This window comes from Balaenoptera physalus (genome assembly GCF_965194825.1).
Source record: "Balaenoptera physalus genome assembly, chromosome: 13".
NCBI classification, from domain to species: domain Eukaryota; kingdom Metazoa; phylum Chordata; class Mammalia; order Artiodactyla; family Balaenopteridae; genus Balaenoptera; species Balaenoptera physalus.
Window position 1 is genome coordinate 5,976,350 of NC_138892.1, and position 19,153 is coordinate 5,995,502.

Genomic DNA, 19,153 nt, shown 5'->3' on the forward strand with positions numbered 1-19,153 from the left:
TGATAGTTCTACTTTTAGTTTTTTAAGGAACCTCCATACTGTTCTCCATAATGGCTGTATCAATTTACATTCCCACCAGCAGTGCAAGAGGGTTCCCTTTTCTCCACACCCTCTCCAGCATTTATTGTTTGTAGACTTTTTTGTTGATGGCCATTCTGACTGGTGTGAGGTGATACCTCATTGTAGTTTTGATTTGCATTTCTCTAATGATTAGTGATGTTGAGCATTCTTTCACGTGTTTGTTGGCAATCTGTATATTTTCTTTGGAGGGACAATGCATTTTAAAAAAATAGTTTCCACCTCTCTGCTGAAACTCCCCATCTGTTCATGCATGTTGTGTACCTCTTCTACTAGATCCATTAATGTATTAGCCAGAGTTGTTTTAATGTTCCTGCCTGACAATCTCCACAGTGGGGTCATCTCTGAGTCTTGTCTGTTGATGGCTGTATCTCTTGGCAATGGGTCGGTTTTTCTTTTGTTTGTATGTCTCAAGTTTTTTTAAAAAATTGAATGCCAGACATCGTGTGAAGAAGAATAGTAGGGACGGTGGTATAAATGATATTTATGCCTGGAAATGGGTGCACCTCTTCTCTGTCAGGCTGTGAGTGTGGGAGCGTTGTTGAATCAGTCTGGTGGGTAATTGAGCTACATTTGAATTTTGTTGTTGCTACTCTTCCCCAGCGTCAGATCCCTCCAGCAGAAGATCGCCCAGGGCCCTCGGGCTTGAGTGGGTTTGCTGTGCCTCCCCCCCTGGCTTTGCTTCCCAGTAGAGGAGGGTCTGGAGAAGTGGGCGGTGTTTCACGTCCATCCCCCACCAGTGGCTTCACGTGGCCTCTCGGGAGCAGTGGCAAAGGCTGCGGAGGAGAGCTTGTGAGTGTGAGCGTTCCCTGTGCCCATGACTCCCGGCTCTTCTAGCCTGAGCGCCAGCCCAGCTTGGCCTTCAGGAATTTGCTAACATCTCGGCTGATTTCTTCCCACCCTCGCACTTCCTCCTGAGCCCCGCCAGGCGTGAGAGCTGGCGTGTCGGGCTCTCCTTGGAGCCTCGGGGCTCCATGGAGTTCAGTCCCCTCGGCTCCTGCAACCTCAACTCTCTCGTGGGCTCAAGAAAAGTTCTGAGTTTGTAGGTATTTGGCTTTTTCTTGTTAGAATGGGAGTGGCGTTCACTTGCCGCTTCCCACATCACAAGCAGAAGCGGAACCCGAAGTGGTGAATTTTTAAGTAGTTAGAAGGTAGTTGTCTGCTACTCTGCGTTTCCAGGGGACCTTTCAGCAGGCGTGCGTTCTGCCACGTGACATGGAAACTTGGTGACATGGAATGAACTTGCTTTTCAGTTCCTTCACATACCACAGGAATTTTACCCGGGTTTCACGTCCAGCTCACAGGCCCGTAAGTTTCCAGAGTCCGCTTCTGTGGTACCCATTTCCAGTCTTCTGATGCCCCTCCGGTCCCCACAGCCCGCACCAGCCACCATCCTGTGCTGCATCTCCAGGCTGCGTCAGTGTCCTGGGCTGTACCCGTCAGGACTGAAGAGCCACACGTGGGCCTCCCTTCCCCACCCACCCAGGCCCATCCTAGCAATGTGCATTCTGCCCGTTGAGGCCCCGCTAGTTAAAATAGGATAAGAATAGGGTTTGCGCGGTCCTGCCTTGACGTCGCTTGCCCTCACAGGCTTCCATTAGGAAGGTGGTGGGCCCCTGCCTCACCTGCCTGAGAACGAGCCCCTTTGGTTGTCCTTGGCCGGTCTGTAGGCGTCCTCATTTCCATGCTTCAGCTCTTCACTGCCTCCTGCAGCATTCATGCCATCCTTTGTATCTGTCCTTAATCACATGACCTTCCTCCCGCTTGCCTCCCAAGTCTTGCTAAGATACGAGAGCATGAGAGCCCACCGGCAGCCCACCCTCCTTTAAGCCACATCTTTCTTCCTTAAAGCCCTTCCTGAGAGATGTGATCAGAACACAAATTAGCCCTTCCCTCCTTCCCTCTTCATTTCTAAAGGGTCTTCCCATTGTCTGATCGGTCTTATCATGTGTTAAGGATCTTCAGCCATTAAAAAAAAACATGTATTGAGCACCTACTGTGTGCTAGCACCTTTGCAAGACGGTTGGCATTTCAAGATGAATCTCAGAGCATCCTTCGGGGAGTCTCTCAGCCAGGCTAGGTGTCACCTCATGGGTGGTTTCATCAGCATGCCGGAAGGAAGAGAAGAGGCTCTGGTCTGCCCAGTGGTTCTGGAGAACTTCCCTGGAGGAGACCGGTGCGGGGGTTACTGCCCTTGGTGATGATGGTGAGGTCTGTCTGAGCCCATGTGGTCACTTTCTCAAGGACCCTCACTTCCACTCCACCGAGTTGTTTTCCCTCATTGATCAATATTAAAGCAACATAAAACTACAGGTGTCATAAATGACACTGAACTATACACACACACATGAAGTTGTTACGTAAGATGTAACCTTGGAGGGAAGTTGGGTGGAGGGTCCCTGAGGACCTCTCTGTACCATTCTTGCAACTTCCTGCGAATCTATAATGATTTCGAAATAAAAAGCTAAAACACATCAAGAATATTGTCCCAAACTAAAATGTTTTCCCTTCTCAGGTCCTGGAATATTCTCCCTCTCTTCCTCACCCCTCAGTACTTCATTTCCAGAATTTCAAGTAGAGCCGGACATGGTCCCTTTTAATATGCTTCTGGAAAACCCCAGTGGAGCCCACAAGCCAAGCGGGTTTCTGACCAAGTTCAGGCACAGGGTAGGAACGTCCCTCCCATGGCCTCAGGGGTTCAGAGGCAGCTGCACTGGGCCTTGGGGGCTGTGAAAAAGCAAGTTGGAAGCAAATTACCATTCTTCTCGGCTCCCTGAAAGCCCTCGAGTCATCAAGAGTGGCTCACTTGGCATTGAGTCATTTTGCAACATCCGAGCTGTGCTGTGTGTGGCCCTGACACAGCCCGTGACATCAGACGGCACCGACACAAAACCGTAAACTTCTGCTGTTCTCCAGATGCCTCCCTTTTCATCTTGTGAGAAGACATTGTTTGCCCTGAGGGTGAGAAAAATTGCGGTGGCTGAGGGCTGCGGCACCTGTGCGTTGTTTGCAGGGCTCAGGGGGCCTGCAAGGAGCAGGAACGGGCCTGGCTGGGCTCCCCGGGGAACGAGGTGGGCTGGGGCTTGATGTGCATTTTCTCCTAAAGCATTCTTCTGTCCTGCAGCTCAGTCTCTGTGACTAATCACAGGACTTAATGGCCTTAAAGTGCTCACTAAGGGCCCAATTCAATTAAAAATGTCCTGCAGAAGCCATGGGTAATCCTCCCGCCTGTGCTTTCCCAGGAAGCCGCAGCCGGATGGGTGTTTCTCTTTTTTCAATTTTCCATTTGACGTGGGCCCTGGACCCCTGCGGAGGAGAGCGCCTCTTCGCTGGCTTCTTCCCCACTTCAGAGGGTTTGCCACTAACCCTGGGAGGTGACCTATGCCTCTTTGCCAGTTTGACAGGCTCTGGGACGAGATGCCCGTCGACGCCAGGGGGAGGCTGCAATACCTGGACCTCCTGAGCAGCTTCAGCTCGGAGAAGGCGGCCCCGGGCGACTCGGCCAGGGCGCAGAGAGGGAGCAGTGTCCCCGAGGCCTCAGAGAGAAGCAGGTCTGCAGAATCATCGCCCGCTCGAGACCTGAAAGCGGGGTCCAAACCGCGGAGTCACCCCTGCGTGAGTTCCCGTCTCGCAGCGTCGCACTGGGTCCACATCCCGCCGGGGCTGGGCTCCTAGTGTCCCCACAGGGTGCGGGTGACCGAGAAGGTGGCCAGGGTGAGCCTGGGGCGGGGGACACGGAGAAGAGCCACTGGTGGGCCCTCTCAGTCACCTGCCTGGGAGGGGAGGTAGCTGTGGGCACGGGGTGGGGGGAGGGAAGAGTAAAGAGGATTCAGAGCAGGAAGGGACCTTGGCGGCGGGGGCGGCATGTCAGTCACACGGAGGGCATCATCTCGGACACACGCAGATGCCCCGGGGTGGACAGCCCCGCCGTGGGCCACAGGACCCGCAAGGTAAGTGTTGGTACACCCGTTTTACGGTTGAAGATATGAGGCTCTAAGAAGGGTCCTCGTGAGCTCAGGTCGCTTGTTAGACACAGAGAGAGCTGATTTCAAACCCAGGCCTGTCTGACCGCACGGCCCTGGACCTGGACCGAGCCGCCCCGGCCTGGGATTGGGAGAGGGGCTCAGCCTCGCCGAGGCTCCCCTTCCTCTGCAAGAAGCTTGACGGTGTCTCCAGGGGAGGGTGGTTGAGGGGATGCCAACCGGGCACATGAGCCCCCACCTCCGAGCTTCCTGTACGGTGAGCATGCATTCATTCCTCGGGCCTTCAGTCAACACGTGTCTATTGCACGCCTACTACGTGCAGAGAATGAACACAGGTCCCTGCCCTCGTGGAGTTTACGATCTTGGGGGGGATGGGCAAGAGCAGTGAACATGTAAGGAAAGTGTTTAGTGAGTTAACGATGGTACGTGGAGCAGAATGAAGGGGGAGTCAGGTGCAGCCCGAAGGCGTCCACGCCTCAGTCCCCGGAACCTGTAATGTGTACCTTACACGGCGAGGGGGCATCAGGGTTGCAGAGGGAGTTAAAGTCGCTAATCGGCTGACTGCAAGACAAGATTGTCCCGGAGTGTCCGGGGGCCCGAGGTAATCCCACAGGCCGGTCGATGGGGACACAGAGGCAGAAGGGTCACACTGGAGAGATGCCGTCTGGGGGAGACCCACCCGGCGTTGCAGCTTTGAAGGTGAGGGACGGGGCCGCGGGTCAAGGAATGTGGAGGCCTCCAGAAGCCAGAAAGGGCCAGCTATATATTTGTTTCCAAACTGTTTCTGTTAAAATGGTAACATTACCGTTTTTGTTTTGTTTTTCATTTTATTTCTGACAAAATGCTGCCTGTGAAATTGTGCGCCTGAGTCCCATCTGTGAGTTTCTCTTATCACTTTCATGTGGGATCTCAGGTTACAAGACGGTTTTCTATCTTGCTAGAGCCCCGCGAGCACGACCCCGCCGCTGCAGAGCTGCGAGCCCATCGAGAACAAGCTGCGGGAGAAGATCCAGGGCTGCAGGCGCGAGTTCCTGCGGGAGTGCCAGGGGAGGGGCGCCAGCGAGCAGGGCGAGATCCCGCCACCGCGTCCCGTTCCCTCCCCCCCGGGGTGCAGGGTCGCCTCCCAGCACAAGTCCACTCCTCATGGTGGCGGCAGGGCAGTGACACAACAGGGGCCCGGCGGGGAGCACCTCGATAAACCCCAGTAGTGGGGACGGACGCCTCACGCCTCAGCCCCTACCAGGCAGGTCCGCACCTTCCTGATCAAGTCGGCACGCGAAACCGCAGGCTGCGTTGTGGTCTCTGGGCAGGTTGTAAATGGTGACAGACTTGGAGAGCTGAGGGACGTGGGACATGGCGGGGCGCAGGGGACAGCTGGGGACCCAGCTCTGCCCCGTTGATTCGATTTTCGCCGTGTATCACTTGGGTAGTCTTCAAATAAGACCAGTTAGATGTACACTCTCACTAATTGTTGCATACTGTTTACGCAGCCTTTCACATTACAGGAAAACCTGACCAGGTCTCTCCTCTGCTTAAAAGCCCCCTCAGCCCACCCACCCCCCCGCCTTCTTTAATATATGGACCCCTTTTAAAGGAAAGCATTTTTCCTGAGAACCTCCTATATCAACATAAACTACTTTTATGGTGTAAACTCTTTAAGTGAACAGCTCCTACTCCCCCCAAAAAAAACACTTATGAGTTAAATGTAAAAATTTGAAATCAGTTATAATTAAACGATGTGACATTGATTTAATGTGACATGTTTCGCTGAAACGAAATCACCAATGTGGGTTGTAATGCACGTTTGCGTCCCACTTGTTTTTAGTTAATTCTTTTGATTTTGAGCATGATGAACCCTAACTTGCGGTTCTTCATCATCATCACCATCATCACTGTTTTTCTTTTTACCCGTGAACTCCCGTAAGCGCCCCATCCACGGCTCTGACAGTGCATCCAACTTCAGTACTCTGAAAAAAAAATACTGATTAATTTTCAGAAGTCATTCTGTATTTTCTGTACATGTGGGATGGCCTTCTGCAAGTTGGAACCTCCAAGGCATCTAGTGGCCATTCCTTTGGGTCCCCCCGCCCATGTCCTGGGTGCACCGTGTCCTCCTACTGCTTTCCTCTGTGCAAAGGCAGAGAAACGTGTTTGCACAAGCGCAGCAGCGTCTTCTGGGCTGCGCTGGTTTGAAGACATCATGTCTATAAATTCCACGTCCACTGGTTTTCCTAACTAACCTCAACAGTCAGTGTAGCACCGTGTTCCACTCCCAGAAACTTTGTTGCCTTCGTGATGTCCAATGGAAGCCTCAGCTTATTCAGCTGAAACTAAAATCCTTATCCTGCCTCTCTTCCAATTATGAGTTGTGACTCCAAAAGAAGCTTCGGCTGGATACCTAGTAAAAGACTGAGCACAAGTACTAGTGCAAAGTAAGGGGGCGTTGACATCCTGACATTGCCACCTCAGGGCAGCCAGGAGGACTCCCCAGTGTGACATCAATGTGACCCTAGTCAAAAAGCCAGACGCAAACCCTCAAATCGCATGGCGGTTGTCTCTTCCGGGAGGTCCGTGTATTCCAGAATACACATTTTAGATCATCATTAAAATGAAAACTCAAAATGCATAAATTAGTGTAGCCTGGAAGACCCTTGGGAGCATATCTCGGAAGCACAGTTGGAAAATGCTTGCTCGGGGGCCAAGTCTGAATCCCTGTCCCACAGTCGGGCCCCTGCCGGACTCAACCCCAGCACGTGGAACCTTCCCTTCTCCCCTCCTGCCCGGCTCTGCCCCGACTCCCATCTGCTGGGACCATCCCTCTGCCTTCTCCCCGCCTGCATTCGTAAGCCCCACTGTGCCGTGTCCGTACTGCTGTGACCACAGAGATGGTGACCGTGCAAAGCCGGGCCGGCAGGAAAAGCCAGGACCGAGGGGGCCCAGCAGGACGCGGGTCCCCTCCCTCCTTGCTGCACTTGCCTCGTCGCGTGCCTGTGTGTTTCCATATCTGTCCAGCCACCAAGCATGAGCCTGTGAAGCAAGCACAGGGCGTCTCAGCCGGTGATGAGTGAGTGAATGAAGGCATGATCAAATGAATGAGTGAACCGACCGCCACCAACTGAACTGACATGTTTGCCTTTAGCGCTCGTGGAGAAATTCAACCTGGACGTAAACAGAGATGAGTGCCGGCAGCTCATCGTCAAGTACGACTTAAAGAACAACGGGAGGTTTGCTTATTGCAACTTCATTCAGAGCTGCGTCCTCCTGTTAAAAGCAAAGGAAACCTCGCTGATGCAAAGAATGAAAATCCAGAACTCAAATAAAATGGTACATGAATCGTCCAGAGGAAAGGGGTGGGGCTGGGGCTGAACGGGCTTCTTTCATTTTTCTCAGTTCCGCCTAAATCCCACCGTCTCACTTCATACAAACGGTGGCCCCGTAAGGGCCTGGAGACCCCAGACTGGGAACCAGCAGCCTGGATCCAGGTTCTCAAACTGGCTGGGTGGCACATGCCCGCGGGCACCTCTGTGTGGCGAGCGTCGGGAAGAGTGCCAGCGGCTCACACAGCCACCACAAGCGGGGGGTCTCAGTCAGTTCACTGGAAAGGTAAGTGGGGTGGGACCACAGCAAAGGGAAGCCCCTGTAACTTACACATAACCGCCTGCTCACTCATCAACTGTCTGAGACGGGCTGACCTTGCTCCTGGTATGGGCAGCCAGTTGGAGACCCTTTCTCTTTCTTGCATAAACTACACCCGTGATGCCTTGTCTACAGTTCTCTTCTTGTTTCCTTGAAGAGGAATGAGACCCTAAAGTTGCTTAAATGGCAACTGGAGGGCCTGTGCCCTAGATTTGTACCTTTTTTCTTAATCGTTTGTAATTTTATGATTCTCACCCACACCCACTTCAACCACGCTGTTCACGGACTCACCTTTCTCGAGTCTTTCCACAGCATGAAGTAGAAAAAGGCTTTTTCACACTCATATTCCCTCATCTATAACACTGAATTCAGTTACATTGAATTAAACAAGTACAACTGGCCTTGTCGACTTGGGAGCAAACACAGCTGATGCCATCCAGCTGCCTTAGGACTCAGCTGCGGGGACCAGAGGTGTGGGGCAGGCCTGACAGCACAGTGGCGGCTTAAGACCGATGGCGGCTTAGCCCAGCAAACAGTGGATTCCATAGCAGAAGCTTTCCATGCAGCCGCATTTGTCATTTTGGGCTAAATCGGGCCCCATCTTAGCATAGTTTCTAGTTTAGCCAAGCAAAAGGTAGCATCAAGGGCTTAGGCCAAGTTAAGGAAGTAAAACTTAACCTTAAGACAATTCTTTCTCTAGCTCAGCTTTTCTGTGAGTGGAGAAAACACTGTCCTTGGTGGGTCATCAGGGGACACAGGAACATAGCTGGAGAACCGTGGAGAACGCACAGCCTTCAAGGCCGCCGCCAGCTCTGGCCCTCCTCCACCTCTCCCGGCCTCAGCTCCCCTTTCTGTAAATGAGGGGAGGGGTGCTGAGCCCCTGGGCAGATGTCCCAGCTCGCCTCCGTGTGCTGCTGCCTCGCCCCCCAGCTCCGGTCTTTCACCCAGACGTGACCACAGCCTCCGCTCTGTGGCTTAGGCTAGTCCTGTCTTCCATCCTGGGCATGACTGACAGGTGGTGAGACTCCCCGAGAGCCTGTCCCAGGAGAGAGTGTGACCAGGGCCTGCCCCTGCCCCTGCCTGGCCCCTGTGCCAGCCCCCATCCCCTCTGCAGGCTGTCCAGGCCCCACCATGCCAACTGTCTGCCGGCAGAGTAGCTAAAAGGGCCATTGCCTTTTCTAGTGCTTTGGGGGCTTTCTACAACTTTGACAGCAGAGACACCCTCTGTGGAAGTGAGCTGGGGTTTGCTTTTGGGGGCTCTTCTAGAGGCGGAGGACTTCTGGATGGGTTGGTGTACAGGGCGGGGATGGGAAACCCTTTCTCAAGCCAGGCTTGGGTGTGGGAAGGGCAAGTGCGCGTACAATCCCTTCTCTTCCGTGCGGGCCGACCAGCTGATTGGATAAATTGGCAGCTAACGAAGCTATAGTGTATCTGGTTTCTATCATAGGTGCTAAATGATATAAAAATTGAAAGCAATTTAACTTTGTGCTAATTTGTTTCATGTAGTGCCATGTTAAAAATGAAACTTTCCCAACATGTGTCACACATTACCGCCTACATTCCACCTCTGTGATATTCAGACATGCTTTGGGGGCTAAAACGTGCTAAAACATCTTGTTTTCAATCTAATAAATAGCACCTAAATGAAATAATCATAGTGTAGTGTACTGTCTAATTACTAGATATAATTACAACCTTGTGATTTTTTTAAAAACTCTGTTCATTATAAGAACGTACTAGAAGACCCCAGCTGAACCTCTTTTTTTCCCTCAAACTATTTTGAAATTGGCCGGTTATCTGTCTGGCTCACCCCTCAAGTACGTGGGAGGGGGGGCCTCCCTGCGAGGCGGCCTGGCAGGTGTTGGCGTCAAGCGGAGCCTCCCTGAGCCTCCATTTCCCAATCCAGGAAATGGGGATGAGGAGACCTACCTTCCTCCCAGCGTGGGGGAGGAGGGGAAGGAGATGTCAAGGAGATGCTGTCTGTGATCAGCCCACACGCAGACTGGTAATGCAAGGATGGGCAGCAGGGATGGGGAGCTTGGCGACTCCATTCTCGCTGGGCGCGTGGGGTGGGGAGCGAGCAGGGGGCCGAGACGCGAACGAGGCCCAAGAGAGGTGCTCGCAGCCCTCCCCCCTCCCCTTCGGGCCATGGCCTCTCCGCTCTGTCTTTCCCATCCAAAAGCTCCTTTCTTACCTCCTCTTGGTTTTTGGTTCTTTTCCCAGAAAGAAGGCGGTTCTGAGACTTCTTCCTTTTACTCCGCCCTGCTGCGGATTCAACCCAGAATTGTGCGCTGCTGGAGGCAGATGCGGCGCACGCTCAAGGCCTACGACGAGGGAAGGACGGGGTTTTTGAGCGTGGCTGATTTCAGGAAGGTGAGCACAGGTCTTGTGCGGCTGTGACCTCTGACCAGGAAGCAGTTGCCAAATGCCAGTGGCCAGAAAACCTCCAGAAAGGATCCGCCAACCCCCAGCGGAAGGCCCAGGTGTGGGCAGCTGTCCCAGACCTCACTTCCTTGGTTCCCCCAGGTTATCAAGAGCCGAGTGCAATTGTCCCTGCGCTGCAGACCCCGGGCTCTCCTCCCTGAAGCTTTCTAGAACCCTGCAGGGACGTCCCGGTGCCAACACCTGAGTGCAGCTGCCCTTGGTGCACCACGACACCTGCTGCGGCTCCTCGGAGCCCTGGCTGCACTCCACCGCACGCCAGGCCAGGCCTCCTCCCCAGCCACCCCTCCAGGCCTTTATGGGGGGAGCCAGCAGGGTCACAGAGCAGAATGACAGCATCGGGGGACCGAGGCAGGGTCCCAGGTGTCCGACTCAGGGCCCACAGAGCCTGAACCCCTGTGCCTTTCCTGCCCCGCGAGGAAGTCCAGCATCCACAGAGGAAGGTGGTCTGGAGGGAGCGCCTCGCCCACCGCAGCCACCCTCTGGAGCAGAACCTTTGCTTGACTTTACCCTGCAGAACCTTGGGAGTGCTTCTCCCAGAGGAAAGAAACGGACCACCCTCAAGGGTGACTTAAAACTCCCACGTTCAGAATAACGTAGAACTCCTTGGATTGGCAGTTTCTTGACCCCCCTCTCCTCTTCTCTCTGCATCCCCACCCCGGCCACTGAGGTTCAGAAAATCATTGAGGTCTAGAACATTAGATTAAAAATCAAATATTACAGCCAAGAAGAAAACTCAGTCGAGACATCAAAGAGAGAAGGGGTTATGACCTCAAAATGCACTTACAATAAAATGTATTCCTTAGATTTATCTGTGCTTCAACAGCTAAAAAAAAGTTTTTTAAGTAAAAAAGCTTTTCTTAAATAATAATGCAGGAGGATGAACCGCAGTTGGAGGGCCTGGCGGGGCTGCATTCTCAAGGGCCTCGTGCCAGGCGCTGGAGGGCGAGGCGCCCCCTAGAGCCCCAGTGCCAGTGCCGCGCACGGTGGGCAGGGCCAGGCCTGTCGCTGGGCGGGGGCCTCCGTGCCCCACAGTGGCAGCCAGCTCACAGCGTTTGTCTGTACTTTGGGGGCAAGTAAAATTCTCAACCAGAGAAGGAAAGGAAGCGGGTGAGCTTCTGTTAGTCTCCTCCTCTTCAGGTAACTTCCCAGGAATCCGGGGTGGGTGACAGCAGGGAGAGGGCAATAGAAACGGAGACGTTGCCCTCAGCAGAGCCAGAGACCAGATGGGTGCTGGGACCCTCTGGACACCCAGTCTCAGTCGCCTTTTCTGCTCTCAGCCCATCAGCCCCATAGCCAGGCCAGCTGACCTCAGCCCCATGGTCCCGGGCCAGTCCTGCCGGCCCCAGAGGAACGTCAGGCTCTTCTAGGCCCACTTTCTAGCCCGCTCTGAGAAACAAATTATAACACAAAACATAGATAGGAAATGTATAACCTAATCTTTATATTTATTTAATAGGGTATCTATCTATTAAAATTTGTCTCCGTTGCACATAACAGAGGTGGAAAAAAAATAACAGCACCTTAAACGTGGTAGAAGTTTATTTCTCTCTCCCATAAAAGAATCCCAGAGGTAGGAAGTCCAGAGCTGGCGTGGTGGCCGGACAGTCATCGGGGACATCTGTATTTTTTTCTACCGTCCTCAACACCTGACTTCCTGCCTCAGGGTTGCCTCATGGTCCAAGATGGCTGCTAAAGCCCCAGCATCACTTTCACATTCCAGGCAGCAGAAAAGAGAGAAAGAGGGCATGCCTTTCTTCTTAAGAGACTTCCCAGAAGTCCCACATAACATTCTCACTTAGTTTTAACTGGCCAGAACATACCTAGCTATAAGAGAAGCTAAGAAATGTCGCCATTTTTAGGTGGACTGCCAGCAGTCTGGAAGAAAATCAGGGTTCTGATAACGGAAGGGGAAAGGGCAATCGGTATTGGTTGGGCAATAGCAGGCTCTGCCACGGGCTGTATTACTGTTGGGTCATAACTACTCCCTGCACCCTGCACCTGCGGGCCTGCTCTCCTCCCCGGGTGGGCTGCACCCCGAGGCCCCACCCTAGCTAAGGCCCTGTGGCCAGGTCTCCCCTCCAGTCCCCTCCTCTCCATCCATCCTCCTCGTCCTCCACGTTGACCAGCCTCACTACCCTTCGGGGAAGCGATTCTGGGAGGGCCGGGTAGGAGTAGGGAACCCCAGCGGCTTCCATCTGAAGGGAAGTCCAGGGGTCTTCCTGTCCCACACCTGCGTTGCTGGATGGGGCTTCCCTGTTGGGTGGGGGGGCAGAGAAGAGGGGTGGGGAGAAGGGAAGCGGGAGAGAGAGCTGCTGGGGGGCGGCTCTGGAGGCGGGCGGTCCAGGCTCGGGGCGGGAGGAGAGGTGGGCGCATGCCTCCTTGAGTGGCTCCGAGACCAGCGGGGGCTCCCCGTCTCTCCTGCAGGTCCTGGGGCAGTACAGCGTCAACCTCTCCGAGGAGGAGTTCTTCCACATCCTGGAGTATTATGACAAGACGCTGTCTTCAAAAATCTCCTACAACGACTTCCTCCGGGCCTTCCTTCAGTAGGGGGCCAGCTCTGCGAGCCCAGCGCGGACAGACGGGGACTGCAGGGCCTGTCCCCGAGACCAGTAAAATCTATCATCGGGGTGTCTCACGAACTTCCAGAGTGTCCCCAAAACAGAGCCCACACCCACGCCCGGCCTGCGTCTTTCCGAGGTCATCCCAGGCCCAGCGCGGGGCTCTAACATCAGCAGCGGCCTTCCAGAGGGCCTCGGGGCTGCCCCGCTGAGCCTCGGGACCCTCGTCAGTTTGAGCAAATTAAAATGTTAGTCTTTGCAAGAATGATGCTTGAGACTTTAAAAGAACCACCAACAATAAACTTCAAAACTCAGATTTTCTGAAGGTTTTATTCATAAGAGCTTGCTGGGTGCCTCAGGGATGCCACAGCACTTCCTCGACCTGGGTCACGTCTGTGCCCCTGCTGGGCTTGTCCACAGGGCCACCTCTCTGCCCCTGGGGACACAGGCACCAGCCTGACGTCACGGAGGAGCGGCCGACATCTAAGTCAGGCCCCACGTGTTCTCTGGGGGCTCAGCCTTTCCGGGGCCCGACGAGCTGACAGCTGATTGGAGCCACCCACCAGCGCCCATTGCGGGAGGGACTCTTGCTTGGTCACGACAGGGTGTGACAAGCTAAGAGAAGTTTTAAATCGCCGCAGTCCTTTCCACCCATCATGAAGAAGATGGAAGGGAGACAGTTTGCTGCCTTCTGGAAGGTTCTGGAAGGAACAGGAGAGGCAGGCAGGAGAGCTGCCCCTGAGCTGTGTGACCCCAGGCTGTCAGGGAGGGGTGGGGACAAGGAGCCTCCACTGTCACCCTGAGTAAACACACGAGCAACACACGGCCAGCGGGCCTCACTTCCCTCAGAGGGAGGCCCGGCCAGCGCCCACCGCGGCCCCAGCCACCGGAGGGCGGGTTCCCCAGGGCCTGGGCAGCGGCCTTGGCTTCTCCTCCCCTTTCCTGTGGCCGTCACTGCCATGACCACGCCTCCTCCTTTCCCTGCTCCCACCGGACACAGACACGGCTGCTGACCAGGGAAGGAGTCAAATGTTCAAACAGAGGCCATGGGAGCTCTTAGGAAGCCAGACCAGGGCTAACCTCCTGTGAGCCCTGCTGGCTGCACCGCCACTCCAGCGGGCCGGGTGAGGGCTCCGTCCCCAGTGGAGAGATGGAGACCCTGAGGCCCAGGTGGAGGAGGGAAGGATGCCCTCTGGGATGCGTGAGGAGTGAGGAGGTGGCCCCTTGCTTCCTGCCCCTCAGCCAGGCACCCCCCAGCCTGGCAGGGGGGCACCGGGGACCAGGCTGAGGAGGTCTGTCTGGGCCAGGACTGCGGAGGCCCCCAGATCCCAGAGAACCTGGGGGCCCTGGGGGAGGCTCAGAGGACGAAGAAGCCCACTGCGGGGCGGGGGGGAAGGGGGAGGGGTTGCCCTGAGGGCAGCCTGAGTTCAGGGAGGAGGGAGGGAGGGGCCGTGGAACAGGAACACCCTCGGTCCCAGCAGCTCTTCTTTCTAAGGAGCAGGGGTGGGAGGATGCCCTGCCCTTGTGCCCCTGCCCCAGCATTCGGGGCCCCACCTGTGTGCCCAGCCCCCACCCCGTGTGCCGGGCTTCAACCTTCTTGAGATGCCGCCCACACTCTGCACCTGCTCCTCAGGGAATGCTAACTTGTCCTTCAAAACTCAGTGCAGAGCTGCCTCTTACAGGAAGCCTTCCTGACTTCCCCAGGCTGAGCTGCGCATTTCGTCTGGTGCTGTTCAGCATCCTGTGGGTCTGTCATTGAGGGACTTAGGGGGCCTCCAGGTCAAGAAGGGGCTCAAGAGGCCAGTGGCTCATCCTGACACAGAAGCAGGACTCAGTGGGGTCACAACTGGCCACCAGCCCTCCTGAAACATTCTCAGAGTAGTTTTGGTGTCAGTGAGATGGGGTTCCAGTTCCAGCTCTACCATGACACTCAGCCAAGTCATTTCACCCCTCTGAGTCTCACTTTCCACATCTGTAAAATGGGCAATCACAGCCCCCTCTCAGAGGACATTGTGAGGACCACATGTGGAAAGAGTTTGGCTCTGCAGTGGGGTTTCCTCTCGGAGTTAGCAGAGCTTCCGAGCCGAGGGTTCCAGGCGAGTGGGCTGTAAGCCACCCTCTCCCTTAACCCCAGAAGAGGTGGGGCAGCTGCTTTCCCAATGCCTGGCCCTTTCAAGCTTGAGTCAACAGAGCAGGGCTGGACTGAGCATCAGGGTGTCTGGCTGCCCCCTGCTCATCCTCTGGCCCCTGTGCAACTTCCCTCTCTGGCTGAGCCTCCGTTTCCGCATCTGCAAAATGAAGATAATCCCGCTTCCCGCGGGCTCGTCCACCAGTCGGTCTGTGCCCAGCCCCACGAGTCAAACCCAAACCTGCCTCCTAGAACCCCCAACAAGGTAGGTCAGAGACAATCAAAAGAGAGGCGGTCAGGGCTGGTGGGGGGAGCCCTGGGTATGGGAACCCGAAGAGCCCTGGCCCTACGCCTAGAGCTGGACTTCAGGACAGAATTTCAGCAAGAGGTTGAGGGAGGGTTTCAGCCGAGGGCCCTCAGAGTCAACGCTGGGAGGCCAAGAGGGCTGGGCCATTTCCCAAAGGCAGTACCGTGCTCCCCGCCGGGACCACCTGTCCCCTCCCTCTTCTCTTTCCTGGGCCCTTGTATCCCGATCAGGTGTCTTCAGGTGGGCAGCCTTCCCAGAGCCAGGCCCAGCTGGGAGCAACAGCCCTTCTGGATCCTACTGTGTTGAAAGAACTGAGGGCCCACTTTTCCACCCCAGTAGAACTCATATTAAAGCAAATGGCCCCATTTGTCTCCCCGTCATGTATCCATGTCCCTTGCTTTTGACCTTGAAGTTCCTGTTGCTAAATAATGTCTATCTCCCCAGTCCTTGAAGCCACACTCAGCCACGTGACTTGTTTTGGCCAATGAGCTATTAGTAAGCATGACACAACAGAGGTTTGAGAAGCACCTGTGGTTTTGGGCTTTGAGATGCAGAGAGCTGGAAAGAGCATCACTCGCACCTGTATGAGGAGAAAAGCTGGACAAAATGCAAGTTAACAACTTTCCTTAAACCCACCTGAGAACGGAGCTCAGCACAAACAATTCACTGAAGTCTGGAGACAGACAGGTGCCTGCAGGGAGAAACAAGACCCAAGCATTTGCTTGCCTGGGCTAGACATCACAGAATACCATATAAGCTAGTAAGAGGATTCAGCTGGACATTTTTAACAGATTGCTCAAAACCAAATGTGGGCTAACCTGGGAATGTGAAGGCTCTGGGGGCTCTGACACAGAGGAGTCTGCATCCTCCAGGAACCTCACCAGGCGCTCACAGAGATCCCGGAGGATCCAGAGGAAGCTTCCTCCGTCCCCGTCCCCGCAGCGGTGTGGCTGGAAGAGGGTACCAGCAGCCACTGCTGAAACTCTGCCAGAACCCATCTCCCCATCCCTCGAAGGGAACAGAAAGCTCCATATGCAGAGAAAAGGACAGCAAAACCGTAGCCTGAGGGCACCGGTCAGAGCCCAGTGCAGGCGAGGGGGCAGAACAAGCTCTACTTCTGGAGGTGGATGGGGCAGAAATACATGCTAAGCCCTGTATTACATCTGCAGGAGGGGCAGGGCACTCATGAAGGCTCACAGTATGCAAGGCCGAATCAGAACCTCAGAGAAGCCCCCACCCCATCCTCCACCACCACACCGACAATCATCAGATAAAATGAAAGGGGAGGGGGCTTCCCTGGTGGTGCAGTGGTTGAGAATCTGCCTGCCAATGCAGGGGACACGGGTTCGAGCCCTGGTCTGTGAAGATCCCACATGCCGCGGAGCAACTAGGCCCGTGAGCCACAACTACTGAGCCTGTGCGTCTGGAGCCCGTGCTCCGCAACAAGAGAGGCCGCGATAGTGAGAGGCCCGCGCACCGCGATGAAGAGTGGCCCCCGCTCGCCGCAACTAGAGAAAGCCCTCGCAGAGGAACGAAGACCCAACACGCCAAAAATAAATAAATTAATCAATTAATTTAAAAAAAACAATGAAAGGGGAAACAGCTAGGAGAGCCACAGGAGCCCATCGCTCCAGGGAGCAGCACAAAGGAAGACCCAAAGGCAAGCTGCGAGCAAATTCAATGCAGCCCAACTCCTGACAAGATCAACGCAAGCCCCACACTAAAGTCCTAACAGAAAGAAAGACATATTCTTCTCCAAGCGTAAAAAATACTTACCTCAGCATCTACTGTTCTATTGTATCAGAGGTTAGCAAATCACAACCAGTGGACCAAATAGGACCTGTGGCTTATTTTCGTACAGTCTATGAGCTAAGAATGATTTTCACATTTTTAAAAGGTTGGAGGAGGAGAAAGAGAACAAGAGCAAGAAGGACAAGAATCGACAGACTGTATGTAGCCCACAAAGCCTAAAATATTTTCCATCTGACTTTCTACAGAAAGAGTTTGCTGACCTCTGCTATACAAATGTCCAGCTTTTAATAAAAAAATTATGAGGCATACCAAAGGGCAATTAAAAGAAAGAAAAAAAAACAGTCTGAAGAGACAAAGCAGTCAACAGAATGAGACTCAGATTTGGCACAGATTTTAAACTATCAGAAAAGAAATTTAAAATAATCAATTTGTATGTTAAAGCTCTAGCAGGAAAAGTAGACAACACATATAATCAGACAGGAAGTTTCAGCAGAGAGGTGGAAACTGTAAGAATCAAATTGAAATGTTAGAAATGAAAAACAGTAACAAAGATAATGATTGCCTTTGACAGACGCATCAGTAGACTTACACAATCAAGGAAAGAATGAGTGACCTTGAAGATAGATTAATAACATGTACCCCAATTGAAATGCAAAGAGAAGAAAGAATGGGAAAAATAACAAAATATCAGAGAGATGTGGGACAATTTAAAATGGTCTAACATATACATAATTGGAAACTAAGAAGAAGAAAGAGAACATGGGGCAGAAGAAATATTTGAATAAATGATGGCTGAGAATTTTCCAAAATTAGTGAAAGACCCTAAACTATACAGAAAAGAAGCTTATTGGACCAGGCAAGATTCCTTTATATACATAAGATTCTCATATGCATATGAGAGAGAGAGAGAGGGAGGGAGGGAGAGTTTTAAAAGTTAAAAGTTATATATACTTTCAAAAGTTAATAAGTCAATACAGGAGATAAGATGGAATCATAGAGGCAAAATTAGAAGAATAAGGACCTCTGACACGTCTCTCCTCCAAATTGTTAGAATCAACTTTTTCAGAATTCTAGAACTTAACCGAGGATTTGCAAGAACCCAAGGAACATTTATTCAAGAAAAACAGCTGAAACCTAGCAAGGACAGCAAGCTTTGTGGCATTTTAGCTTTCCCTAGCCCAATCAGCCACCTCCGGCTCCACAGTAGCCTTGAGAAATAACAGCTCTCTCAATGCAGAGAGCAGAATAGAGGTGGAGCACTTTCAAAGCCTCATTCCCAAAGAATTATCATTATTTGACCTGCCTAGTGATTCCCTGGAAGACCTCATTTGCAAGACTGCCTGTATGTGAACTGACTCAGAGACTGCACAGTTACAGGTATGAAAAAAAATTTCCCCCAGAGTAGGGGAGGGGACGTTTGTCAAAAAAAAATTACACACAAATGTTTTAACTTTGCGGCTGCTTGAGGCAGTAGATAACAGCTGGGGTAACCAATAGACTACACAGAACGCTTAAAAGGAAAAGCTGAGGAATAAGAGGGTTTGGAAAGTTCCCAAGATATTCCTGGGAACCTAGAAGGCCATGTATGTGCGTAGGGCTGGGCACATGCCCAGGGATGTGTGCGTGCTCAGAAAAGACATGAGAAAGCCCTATTCCTGTCATCTCTAGCTGACCTTAAGGCTCTGCACAAGCAGGAAATCAAGGCTAAAGCAGAGTTGTCAACTACCTACCTGAGTGTTGAAGGCATGATTCAAAATGCACACAGAGCTCAGCAGCAGATTGGGAGATTTACTGCTTTCAAGTGTTTAAGGAAATCTCTGCCTAATCATTAGCTAACCATTAAGCTACCTGAGAAAAGATTTCAATGGCCACACATGACAAAGAATACAAACTTTACAGAATTATTTCAGAGAAGTCACTAAATAAACAACTACAATAAGCAGCAACAACAATAAACCTTTGGAGGAGGAGAATCTTATTTCCAAAGTTGCTATAGTACATTATTTTAAATGACCATTGTTTAACAAAAAATTATAAGACATACAAAGAAACATGAAAGTATGGCCCATACACAGGGGAAAAAATATAATCAATAAAAACTGCCCCAGAGGAAGCCCAGATATTGGACTTAGTAGACAAAAACTTTAAATCAGCTATTTTAAATATATTCAAATATCCAAAGGAACCCATGTCTAAAGAAGAAAAAGAAAGTACAAGAACAATATCTTACCAAATAGAGGATATTAAAAGTATTAAATAAGCAGAT

General features: G+C 52.7%; 2 protein-coding genes across 2 annotated transcripts in view; one reads left to right on the top strand and one right to left on the bottom strand.

Annotated features, from left to right (window-relative positions):
• Positions 1 to 14,158, top strand: part of EFCAB6 (EF-hand calcium binding domain 6) — a 252,788-nt gene extending 238,630 nt beyond the window's left edge. Inside the window, exons 28-32 of the mRNA XM_082420556.1 lie at positions 3,475 to 3,693; positions 5,003 to 5,147; positions 7,201 to 7,385; positions 9,921 to 10,070; positions 12,567 to 14,158. Coding sequence (XP_082276682.1) covers positions 3,475 to 3,693; positions 5,003 to 5,147; positions 7,201 to 7,385; positions 9,921 to 10,070; positions 12,567 to 12,689 — 822 coding nt within the window. The 3' untranslated portion in view covers positions 12,690 to 14,158. The remainder of the gene's footprint in view (positions 1 to 3,474; positions 3,694 to 5,002; positions 5,148 to 7,200; positions 7,386 to 9,920; positions 10,071 to 12,566) is intronic.
• Positions 5,625 to 19,153, bottom strand: part of MPPED1 (metallophosphoesterase domain containing 1) — a 102,888-nt gene continuing 89,359 nt past the window's right edge. Inside the window, exon 6 of the mRNA XM_082420546.1 lies at positions 5,625 to 6,028. Within this exon, the coding sequence (XP_082276672.1) occupies positions 6,021 to 6,028 (8 nt within the window). The 3' untranslated portion in view covers positions 5,625 to 6,020. The remainder of the gene's footprint in view (positions 6,029 to 19,153) is intronic.